Source organism: Leptonotus elevatus, chromosome 17, assembly GCF_054856555.1.
Source record: "Leptonotus elevatus isolate MCC_2025b chromosome 17, RoL_Lele_1.0, whole genome shotgun sequence".
In the NCBI taxonomy this organism is placed as follows: Eukaryota; Metazoa; Chordata; class Actinopteri; order Syngnathiformes; family Syngnathidae; genus Leptonotus; species Leptonotus elevatus.
In genome coordinates, this window is record NC_141255.1 from 1,171,151 (window position 1) to 1,183,719 (window position 12,569).

At 41.8% G+C, this 12,569-nt stretch overlaps 2 protein-coding genes across 2 annotated transcripts in view; one reads left to right on the forward strand and one right to left on the reverse strand.

Moving 5' to 3' along the window:
• LOC147159139 (ELKS/Rab6-interacting/CAST family member 1-like) overlaps nt 1-11,615 on the reverse strand; it is an 87,728-nt gene extending 76,113 nt beyond the window's left edge. Inside the window, exons 1-4 of the mRNA XM_086059036.1 lie at nt 11,378-11,615; nt 2,628-3,418; nt 1,620-1,697; nt 1,306-1,461 (exon numbers count right to left, since the gene is read on the reverse strand). Coding sequence (XP_085915162.1) covers nt 1,306-1,461; nt 1,620-1,697; nt 2,628-3,131 — 738 coding nt within the window. The 5' untranslated portion in view covers nt 3,132-3,418; nt 11,378-11,615. The remainder of the gene's footprint in view (nt 1-1,305; nt 1,462-1,619; nt 1,698-2,627; nt 3,419-11,377) is intronic.
• Nucleotides 11,616-11,651: 36 nt separating this feature from the next.
• Nucleotides 11,652-12,569, forward strand: part of wnk1b (WNK lysine deficient protein kinase 1b) — a 76,816-nt gene continuing 75,898 nt past the window's right edge. Inside the window, exon 1 of the mRNA XM_086058959.1 lies at nt 11,652-11,831. The gene's annotated coding sequence lies outside the window, so the exon portion shown is untranslated. The remainder of the gene's footprint in view (nt 11,832-12,569) is intronic.

The following is a 12,569-nucleotide window of genomic DNA, read 5'->3' on the forward strand; positions in this document are numbered from 1 at the left end:
ACAATAAAATAGTACTGTATTTCATAAAAACATACAGCAATGACATATTTAACTCATTCACTGCCATTGACGGCTATAGAAAAGAAAAAAATCATTCAAACTATTTCTAATGGTTTCACATTTTTTTCCACTTTTGTTGACAAGAGTATGAAAACCTAGAAGAAAATGTATTGTACATTTATAACTGATATAAAATTTGTGATTAATCTTGAGTTAACTAGTGAAGTCATGTGATTAATTACAAAAAAATAATAATAATCACCTGATGCCCCTACTTAAAAAAAGAAGAAAAGATTATTAAAAATTTTGGGGCGTCAAGACGATTAATCACAAATTTGATATCTGTTCTAAATGTACAATAATTAGTTTTCTAGGTTTTCGTACTCTTGTGAAAAGTGGAAAAAAAAGTGAAACTAATAGAAATAGTTTGAATACATTTTTGACGTCTATAGCCGTCAATGGCAGTGAGTGAGTTAAAGAGGAAGCAACCTTCAAAATTTCTTGACAATAAAATAAGTGACCTCATTCATTAATATTACATTTGTGGAATATGAGTTATGAAGCAAAATCCAGCTGTTTTTACCCATCTGAGGGGGCGGCCATTTTGCCACTTGCTGTCGACTGAAGATGACATCACAGTTGCAACAACAACCAATCACAGCTCACCTGTCATTTTCCGCCTGATGGGTCTTTTAGTGTAAACTCATAAATATTGGTCAGATCCTTGACTTGGGTCAAAAAATGGGGTCATTTTGTATAAAACAAATTGACCCATAAAGTGGATCGGTCCATTTTTTGATCCATAATTGGGTTACTGTTTTTAGAGTGTATTATTGTCACAAAAATCCCCTTTAAATAGAATGTCCACAATTCAAAAGTTTTGGCCTCAACTCAATGGACATCTCGAGATACGGATAGACATGTTGTTCTTCGAGGAGGATAAAGAACATATGCCTGTGTGCATCTGTCTACATGATTTGCTCCACTGTTTTTGTTCAAAGCTGGCATTTGGACAGGGGTGTGTAGACTTTTGTATGCATGTTCTTAGTCGAGGGTTGCAAGACAACTGAACAGTGTGTGGGTTTGTTCCTCGCAGAGTTCATTTTCTACTCAAGCGAAGATGTGAACATGACTCACGGCGTGACAACGACTGTGTTGTCTCTCTCCAACAATTTTCTTTCCAACCTCCTGCCGAAGACGAGAGCGCGAGCCGTATCAGGGTTCGCCTTCATTCTCCCCCGTCTCCCAAATTTTTACAGGAGCCTGGATCCCGCTTCTTGTATCTTTGCAAAGGTGATTGCGTACCTGCGTTTCCTCCTGCACCACCCGGTATTGCTCCTTCCACACGGTCATCTTGGTGGCTTCGTCCTTGCGCAGCGCACGCTCCTTCTTCAGCTCCGGACTCCAGAATGTCTTGATGGAGTTCATGGACGAGCTCAACTTGGACTCCTTCGCATCCAGCTACAATCAGAAAGCAAGAGTTTGGCTTTCGCATGCGCTGTGGTTTTCGACTGCATCCTCTCTAAAAAAAGAAATCTAGACCAAGTTCACACAATTGAGTTTGTAGACGCATTTGGAGAAAAGTGACATTTTGTATGCGTGTCAGCAAATGGCCTCACGTCTCTGCGCAGAAGTTCATTTTCTCTCAGCACTTCTCTCAGTTGGCTCTGCAGGTCCGTCATGGCACCGTCCCGCACCTACAACACACGCAGCTGACGGTTGACTGCACATTTGAGTTCATTTGCGCCCAAAAACGTTGAAATACGCTCAGTGTCCCAAAGACGTATTTATACGTTTTTTAAAAGCTAGAACATACAGAAGGCTTTGATGCAGCCTCTGAACTCAAGAGAAATGGTAGTTACTACAAAAAGAGGTCAACCAGGGCCATGTTACAAAACGCTCTTTTTGACGGTGTTTTCAACAGCTTTGTGAATAATGATGCTACATTCTAATGCTAATTGCTGCAAAACGAAAACAGATAGAAATATTTGTTTTTTCCTGATGAAAGAAGAGACTCTAATCTTTCTTTTGGTAGCTTCCATGTTTTCATAGCAATAGAACAAAATATTCAAAATCCAGTAAAACAGCCGGGAGCGAAGGGGGTTGCTTCAGTCAAAATGGCTGGGAGCGAATGAGTTAGTAACACTGGGGAATTTTACAGTACAAAACGTTTCGGATCTTGTCTTTTGATCCTCGGTCCTCGCAAACCGAGCAGAGCAGCTGAACACAACTCGCTGTGTTTTTGCATGTGGTTAAAAAGCAAAGCGTGGAGAGTCTGCTGCCCAAAATAAACGACGCGATCTTTACCAAGAGCCTCTCAAATATCCACATTCTCTCCTTTATTTCCCACAAGCGGCCAAAGTAATCTACTTCTTCCGCTTCCATTGTTTGTGCTTTAATAATAATACAAATTATATTATTGTACACTATATTGCCACCACAAAGCATCGTTTCCCCTCAAGAACTCACAGCATTTCCTTGGCGCAAAGAAAGAAAGAAAGAAAGAAAGTGAAAGTGAAAGTGATGACTAATGTTGCAGAGGCAGTGGGAGGTTAGACCTTCGATTCTATTGATACGTTTTGCATTTCGATGTCATGTTTCTGTTTGGTTCCGACCCAAAGCCTCACCTGTCTCATGGAGTGTGGCACCGTGGAAGCCTGCGTGGGCTGATGTTGCGCCTCCCCGCCAAAGGCTATGGCGTCACTGGCCATGACCCCCCCGGGGCCCCCCCCTCCTCCGGAGTTGATATTTGGGCTGCTGCCCACAAAGGCGGTCCGGACCCCGTAGGGCACCCTCGCCCCGGCCCTGCCCAGCGTCATGGTACTTTTAGGCAGGGAGGGGTTCAGCCCACTCCCCAGGCTCCCCAGCCCGACCGGGTCTTCGGGCCCGTCGGTGAAATACATGGGACCGCCCGTGGCGTAAGCGGCATTGAGCGACTGGATGTTCTCCATGGATAAGGTTTTCCCGGAGCCGGTCAGGCCGCCGGCGGAGCCGCCGCTGCCGTTTCGCCGGTGAGCCAAGCGAGGGGAGCGCGGGAGACGGGGCGAGCGGCCGGGGCTGCCTGACGCCGAGCCGTTACCGTTGGATCCCAGCGCGTCCAGCTTGGAGACGGACCGAGAACTTCCATACATGATGAGGGGATCCGGGCGGGGTTTCAGGTCCAGATACAAGACGAAGTGAGCGCACCAGATAGGAAAGAACTAATAATCCAAGGAGACAACTCGTGTCCTGATGAAAACATTAGTCACGGGGACGCTTAATGTGCCCCCAAAAGTGACAAACAGAACAAACCGGTTCCTGTTTGTGGTCTTGCACTGGAGTTCTTCTGGACCTCGTGATGCCGTGCTGACACTCCTGTGATCGCTGGAATCCAGAACGCTCGAGGACGACGGCACAAAGGCGGCAATCACGGAGTCACCTGGAGGAGGAGGAGAGTTGAGCTCGTCAGCAAAACACGCACATTTGACCAAGTTAGGGTTTGAATAAGCCTTTTTTTTTTTTAAACTGATAAACAATAAAAGTAGGGCTGCACAGATAAAATATATTTTGAATCGAGTATTCTACCGATTACTCCATCAATGAATCCAATATTTCAAAACAAAGTTGCCATCCTCACATTGTTCTGTCGTATCTGTGACTTTTGAGTGCGTGTGCCTTGGCCTGGTGAGTGACGTGGGTGTCAGCGAATGAAAGTAGAGTTGTTTGTTATCCGATTAATCATCGCAACCCTAAAAGCACACCTTTCTCGCCTCATCTGTAGCTTCACAATCTGATTGGCTGCTAAAACAATTTAAAAAATGTCTCATGGTATTTATAGTTTTGCATTTTTCAATATAGTTTGTTTCAAATTCTGTTTTTTTTAATTCAATATTTTTCAAAAATGCTTTGTTTTAGTTAAGTCTATATTAGTTGTAGTATTAGTTTTATTTTTTTATATATAGAGTTTAAAAAAATAAAGATCACTATGTATTGTAATAAAGTAAAGTACCAAAAGCCGTTAGATAGACATTTGCTTTTCTGTACAAACAGCAATGCCGAAAGCTCATGTATGATTTTAACTCATTTGCTCCCAAAAACGTATAAATATGTTTTATTTTAAACATGACCATGCTCCCAAAGACACATTTATAATTTTGTTCATGCTAGAGCATATAGAAGGCTTTGATGCAGCCTCTGAACGGCAGAGAACGGGTGAAGCAATGGTAGTTATTACAAAAACGGCCAGCAGGTGTCAGCAGAGTATAAGAGATCAACCAGGCCCATGTTGCAAAAAGCTCTTTCTCCACTGTTTTCAACAGATTTGTGAATAATGATGAAACTTAGCTATATTCTTATGCTAATTGCGGCAAAATGGAAACAGATAGAAATAGACTTTTTTTCCTGATGAAAGAAGAGACTCGACCCTTTCTTTTGGTAGCTCCCACGTTTTTATAGCAATAGAACAGAATATTCTGTGGGCCTTGCAAAATCAAGTCAAACAGCCGGGAGCGAAGGGGGTTGCTTCGGTGAAAATGGCTGCGAGTGAATGAGTTAATTGTAAAAGTATTTGTATTCACCTCATTCATGTTTTTCAATTTTACCTTCAGTTATTTCCTATAATGGCATAGCTATAATAATAATAAAAGACAATAAATAACGCCGAATTGTGATCGACACGTGCACATATTTCATCTTCGGTTCATGTTGGAGCGCACCCCCATGAGTTGGCCCCTCCGTCAAATTCCACAGCCCTGCAGCAGTGGGAGCCGCGCGCGCGCGCGCGCTTCCGACTGTGCTGATCTTTGGCGGGCGCCGCGCAAACTCGCAGCCAGCCAAATGGGCGAAACCATCTGCGCCGCTTCCACCCTCGGGACCGCAAACGCACACCTGGATGAGAGCCGGCACACGCACACACACACACGCATTCTGTACTCAACCAATCAAGTGAAAGCACGCAAAGGGCTGAACTGTTTGGAGGGGGAGGCATCAAGTTGACAGATGCACGAACATGAACGGCTCAGTAGCCGTATTAGTAATAACACATACTGAGCTGTTTAGTTTGAAGTGCGGGTGCGAGGGGGGGCGGGGGCTTGCTGACATGTAGATAATGTCCTGTTTGCTTACTGTGACGCACGTTGGCACGTTAATGCCTCTTGGAGACCGCTAGTGATTTTCGCCTCCTGGTTCACAGCACATTAGTCATCAGTAGGGCTCAACCATTTTGAAAAAAAAAAAATCATTTAACTGCATTTTTTTCCCTCCTTGTTGTGTAATATTGTGATTGCATTTCAATATGTAATTAGTTTTTCAAGGTCCTCGTCCCAGGGATTTTTTTTTTTTTAACACAATACACAAAACATTGTCAGATTTATTTTGATATCAATGTTTTGGTCCGATAGGTAAGGCTTACACAATAATAAATGCAAATTAATATGAAAGACAGCTTATTGCTGTAATTTAATTAGTTGTTGGCTAAATTTGACTTGGAGTCTTTTAAGCGTCCAAACCATCAATTTAACTAAATTTAACCAAAGAACTGTGGTGTAAAAAATAAATCAGTAAGTCAGACTACAACCGTAAAATATTTTTTCCTAAGTTTTCACACTCTTGTTATAAAAGTCATAAAAGTGGAAAAAATGCTAAACTAATAGAAATATCGCTGCATCTTTTAGTCATTGATACAGAAATGTCATAATAATTCATAAGATTTAAGTAAAATTAAAAAGATGTACTAGATGTCATAATTACATTTGTAAAACGGTGACAGCTCAGTGCATTTTTTTTTTTCAAATTAAGAGCTCTCATCTTTAACATGAAGTAACTTGCACATTTTTAAAAAGTGTAAAATACAACTCGACCCCAGTCTCCACAAATATATGCATTATAGGGATGTGATTGCCCAGTACCTGGCAATTCGATTCGTATCACGATTCATAGGTCACAATTCGATTCGATGCCGATTATTCCCGATACGAATCTATAAATTGATTATTGTGATTTTTTTACTCAAATTTTGAAAATACTTATCAGTAAGATTTGTATGAAAATGTATTTATTTATCTGAAAATTCAGGTTGCAGTCTGTTTCATGTTTGAACGGCACTGAAATAAAATATTAAGGCTTAATGTTCCACGAATATAACATTCTTCCATGCTTAATGTGTAAATCCTAACCCTAAGTAAGACGTTTTGTTGAATATTCCCATAAAAAATTGATGTTTAAAAATCAAATCGGCCGCATATTGAATCGATTCGAGAATTGTAATATCGCGATATATTGCTGAATCGATTTTTTCTAGCACCCCTAATGCATTATTATTCCATTCATGCTAATTTTTTACATTTATTACTACTACATTTTGACGTGGACGTGTCTGCTGCGTTGCGAACGGAATTCCCTCGTTACAGGCTTTCCAAGTAAGAGGTGGTCATTAATCGCACGTTAAAAAAAATGGTGACGTTAAAAGAAACTTAACTCAAAATTAAGGCACTATTTTTGACACCCCTAATATATATATATATATATATATATTTATTTTCTTTTGTGATGTGAAAAGTTTATGACATTCTCCCACATAGTGATGTTGATTTGAATTGGATTAATTGTTCAGCCTGTGCATATTTTTGAGACGCAAAAACTTGTGACGCATCATAAGATGGCGCAAAAGCTCCCATGCCCGAGCCACATCTGCTGCAGGCGAGGCGATCGCGTGAAAAACCAACGCGGCGGCGCTGCCAAGTGAAACATCTGCAAAACACTCCTCGACTGACTACACAAAATTCTTTCACATTTTCTCCTGCGCTTGCAATTGAGACGCAAGACATTCAACTGAAGTGCACGTCGTCTCGTAGGCAAGAACAACAACACGCTTTAAATTCTATTTTCCAGTCGCTGCAGTCGCTTTGCGGCGAAGGAGCCTGCAGCCGGCATTCTTGCAGACTGAAAGCCGAGAGTCAGAAATAGAGGCAAACGGATACATCGGGTTTTGCTCAACTTCACTCAGTGACTCAACACTTCAACAGTAAATAGAAAGTCAGTCCTCCACTTCTCCACTTTAGTTTTTTTCATTTAAACCCCACATGTTTTGACAGCTGACGAGAGTTTGCCATTTCCTAGTATCGATGGGGCTTCATTTGATCAACGACGTCGCACTGATGTCATTGCTATGCTTTGCTTTCTCCGCATTCACACGAGAACCGCAACTTGAAATAATTTCATGTTGATTAAATCTCCTCCACACCCGCCATTTTTGATCACAGACCTCATAAACTCTTAGAATTATCACACTGGCCCATGAGGAGTCTCCGGGGTTTGAATGCCAAGTGCGAGGATGGTGTCGTCTCCCCCCCGAAGCTTCCACTTCCTCTGCATTCCCTTCCGCCTTTCCCCCGGCATTCCCGAGGTGTTGAGCGCGTTCTATTTATACGGCAAAAACTCCTCCGTCAATCACCCCGCACAATACGGCACAATACGGCACAAACACACCGAGTGAGTCTACCTACACACAGACATATTAAAAAGGTTCTTTCCGTCCACTAAATGTGATGCGGGCAGGCCGCATGGCGATAACGACGCGTCCACAAAAGACTTGCCGGTTGACGACCTCGGAGCCATCGAGAGCGAGCTGCCGAGATGACTTACAGGTTTGATACACACTTGTGAAATCGTGTTCTCAAAATGCAATGAATTATACAGGAAGTTATTATTAACTCGTTCACTCGCAGCCATTTTCACTGGACTGGGACTGATTTTACAAGGCCCAGAGAATATTCTGTTCTATTGCTATAAAAAGAAAGAGAACCTACCAAAAGAAAGATTAGAGTCTCTTCATTCATCAGGAAAAAAAAAGGATATTTATATTTGTATCTGTTTCAGTTTAGCATTAGAATACATCATCATTATTCACAACTCTGCGGAAAACGCTGTCAAAAAGAGCTTGTTGCAACATGGCCCTGTTGGATCTCTTATACTCTGCTGCCACCTGCTGGCCGTGTGTTTTTTGTAATAACCACCATTGCATTAAGCAACCTCTTCAGGTCAGAAGCTGCATCAAAGCCTTCTGTATGCTGTAGCATAAAACATTTAAAAAAAACGTATAAATATGTTTTTGGGAGTGAAGGACAAAATAAATAAAACACATTTTGGGGTTTGAATGAGCTAATTAATAATGATGTTCAGACACTTATCATGTTAATAACTTCTCACAATTGTTATCAACAAGAATCTAGCAACAAGATAGGAAACGGATAAATAGCAATATGCAACAGTTTAATTTCGCACAACAATGGACACAACAAAAATAGTCCCATTTCTATCCAGCTCTGTGAGTGTTTGCGTTTTAAAAAAATAATTACCAGACTACAATGTTCCTAGCAAATCACAAGGTCCCATCACTGATGAGCATTTTTATTTTTATTTTTATTTTTTACAAGAGGGCTAACTCATGTTTTCCTTGGGGGCAACCTGATGCCAGTGGGCGCCATGTTGGTGACATCTGCTTTAGTTTATCAAGACAAGAATGCAATTTCTCACTTAGTTGTGGTGCATTCAAGCGTGGCAGGAAACATTTGACACTGCTGTGCCAACTCACGTACTTCGGTGTCGCATTAGCAGTTAGTTGACTTTGAGAGGTTGACATTCAATATTGTGGCATGCAAAATTTCTATATGAACTAGAGCTGAAACGATTAATTGAACAATGTGATTAGAAAAAAAAACATCAATAGAAAATCTCTGCCTTTCTAAGCAGAGATGCCCTTTATTGTTGTTTAACAATATTCAAACATGTAGACCTAATTTGAACCCCAAAAATCTCAATCCACCCCAATTTTCTACTACTGTAAACAAAAAGTGACACCAAAGCAACAGGTGGCGCAATAGAACCCTTTTTATCAGATGCTTGAAGAAGAAAACACTATTTGCGTGAGGGCCAAAAACATACAGGAGAAAACAATGTAGAAAACGTGCAATTGAATCCATAAAACATTCACATCTAAAATGTGCATTCTTGCAAAGGTTTGCATCAGAAGAACAAAGTTCAACATTTTTCGGATGCTATTTTCCGCATTTTTCGGATGCTATTTTCCGTTCATCGCGCCAGACTGGAACCAAACACAATATGACGCCGTGCGCGAGGGGCGAATAACGCGTTTAGCGTGAGATGTCTGCGCAAGATTTCCTCCTCACCAGCATGACTACTTGTAACCTCACACAAGGTGCGGATAAGACGCCGACGCTGACAAACGGCAGATTGCGTCGACTCCGCTCCGGAAATTAACCTGCGATGGAGGCCGATGGAGGAAAACGACATCAAATGAAAAGATGAACTGTCAACGTCAATTAGCATAAAAAACGGGAGCGGCGGTTTCCCTACAGGCTTGCGATGAGAAGTTGCCGGGCTAAAGAAGGGCGAGGTGGAACGCGGTCGGGACGCCTTGAAATCCCCCTCCTGGAAAAACCAGTCAAAGTTGGTGATAAATAACAAACACGGCGCAAGAAAGGTGAGCGTGGAGGTGAAAACTGAGCTCCGACACTCGATTTGGCAACGCCACTAAGGAGAATGGAGGTTAAAAAAAAAAAAAAAAAGCCTTTCTCCCGTTCAATCATTCAAGCAGAGGACAGCAGAGTGTTTACAGCAAGAAGGTTCCCTGGCTCAGTTTTCCTGTGGGAGGGGCGAAGACGTGGAGCTGTGGAAGGAAATCACGGCGTGCTTTTCCTCTCATTCTCGCGGTCTCTCTCACGGAGCGTTGCGCAACAGCGCGGCCAGCAGATTTCGTCGACGCGAGCGCGTCAGAATCAAATGTCTTATGATCTGGACACAGAGGACGAGTGTCTGCACGGGTCTGGCTTGGCGCAGACACGCGCCGTGTGTTGACGCCGTTTCCAGAGCAATGCAAAGATTTGGAAAGTTCCGAAAGGTGGTGAAATTTTGCTAACTGGCAGCTAAATTTGAACTTTGTTGTCAAATTCATAAAACTGGACATCAAAGTTCAGAGTCCCTTCTTTCATCAAGAAAAAAAAAAAGTATACTTTTATCTGTTTCGGTTTTGAAGCAATTAGCATTAGAATATAGCTAAGTTTCATCATTATTCACTGATTTGCTTAGTTTGTTTTCAACATGGCCCTGGTTGATCTCTCATACTCTGCTGCCACCTGCTGGCCGTTTTTGTAATAATTACCATTGCTTCAACCGTTTTGTGCAGTTGAGAAGCTGCATCAAAGACTTCTGTATGCTCTAGCATAAAAAAACTTGTAAATACGTCTTTGAGAGCATTTTAATATAGAACGTATTTATACTTCTTTGGGAGCAAATGAGTTAAGATATTGTATATCCGATTATCCCGTCGATTCATGTAATTAGATGAAAGTAGACTTTGTCTTGTTATAAAACAATACAAATATGCATGGCATGTGAGGTGCAGGATCTATTTTTGTACACTTGAGGTCATTATTCTCACACGTATGTCGTGTATGTCTTTAAGAGGCAGGGCTTGGCCTGGTGAGTGACATGGGAGTCAGCAAATGAAAATGTAGTTGGGATACACTTTTTTTTTTTTTTACAGCTCAAATAGGAGTACATGTAGGCTATATACAATTGAGCAATTCCCGATGCTAACTAGCACATTTTCTTGCACATGGCATGAGTTTCACTCAAATAAGTGTTTTTTTTAGCAATAACTTTTTAATATTCAACTGGATTTTTCACAACATTTGTTAAATGTAGCCTGTAACACTAGGGCAGGCGAAGAGCGAGAAATCAGGTGCTTGCCTGCCAGCCAGCCGTGCAATCCATCGCCACCCGAGTAGAGTTACGCTTTTCTTTTCTTTTTTGCACAGCATAAATGGCAAGGTGGCTAACTGATTAGTATCATCCAAACATTTCCACATGGCTCCTAGTTTGCAAGCCCAGAAGTCAGGCTGGTAAAGTGGTATCGAGGTAGGGGTATCGGAGTACTTTTTTCGAGTGAGAAGAGTACAGACGATAGCACAGATTTAAAGTAACAGTGCACTGACAATATTACACTAGCTACTATGATTGTGGTTAGTAGACCGTTAAACCATGAGAATGTGCATGCTAGGCTAACTAACAGGCTGGAAGTCAACCCCAAAGTGTCCCCAAACACGGTTGCTCAAGCTGAAAGTGCTTTGGCTCACTAGCCATCAAATTTTAATTATGTTCTTGCTGATGTTCTTGCCCGTGAAGGGTAGCGCGCGCGCGCACACACACACGCACACACACACACACACACACACACACACGATCAGTGCACGCGCCGTTCGCATTTTAACAATTGCATTCGAAAACGGAATGTCACGAACCCAACCCAAACCAATCCGTCACATAACAACATCCACGCTCGCTCGCTGGCTCAGACTGACAGCTAACTTCCACTACTCACGGTTGCGAAATAAGATCCAAGATGGACCGTCGGAAAGGCGCTCCAAGATGATCCCGCGACTCTCGGGAGTTCCCGTGGATGTTCGGCGACGTGACCAGACCGTCGTGAAGCCCTCTTTCCGCTCGCTAGCCCCCGTCTGAAGCCGTTTTTTCCCGGCCCCCTCGCTTCTCGCCCTCCCCGACACTGCCAGCTCCTTTACAGGCGGCGAGGCGGCTTCCCCACTGCGCGCCGCGGACGCTCCCGTGACGTCACGACGCAGGAGCGCGTCCCCGCGACGCAGCCTGTAGCCACGCCTCTTGCCTCCTAACAGCTAGCGTATTAAATACAGAATGAATGTTTTGCTAGCCTATGTTTTGGTTAAATGTTTGAATGAGTTTAACTTCTAGTTCTCACATTGTGTTGCCGTCACCCCACACGCAGTCGGTTTATTATTTTGAGCCATCATACATATAAGGTAATGTAACAGCACCATTTGGCTTTTTATTGCCAAACAATGAGGTATTATGATACCTTTTTTATTTGTCTATTTGAATGTAAGGACACCGAAACAGCGGCAAAAGTTTTCACACTCTATGGGCCTACTTGAGTGGATGTACAGATAATTGTGTGTAAAAACAAACAAACAGAGTAAAAGTATAAGTAGCCTACTGATTAAATTCCTTCAGAAAAGTAAAAAAAAAAAAAAAGTATCTGAAACGTACTTCACTAATACAATTAAATAAATTCACAACAAAAAGTATAAGTAGCCTACTGAATAAATTCCTTCAGAAAAGTACATTTGTAAAAAAAAGTCTCTAAAACGATCTTAAGTAATAAATAAAAATAAAACCACAACAGCGTCTTTTTTTATTATCAACTTGCATACTTTGCTAACATTGTGAACCAGTGAACAAAAAATGCTAAATGAGTTGGTGATAACTGAAATAGGCTATTTTGACTAAGTCAGCGGTACAAAATATATGTATCTGTTTTCAAATATAGGGAGTACATGTTAAAGTCAGAAAATAAATACTCAACTAAAGTACAGGTTGACAAATAAACTTAAGCACAGTGACAATATTTGTACTTTGTTACTTCCCACCACAGCACTTAATACCAACTATTTAATTATTGTAGTGCTCACTCATCTCTTTCCCCACACAGTTCCACATCACTCAGAGAAATCTTTCCAACTTTGACACTCACTGACCTT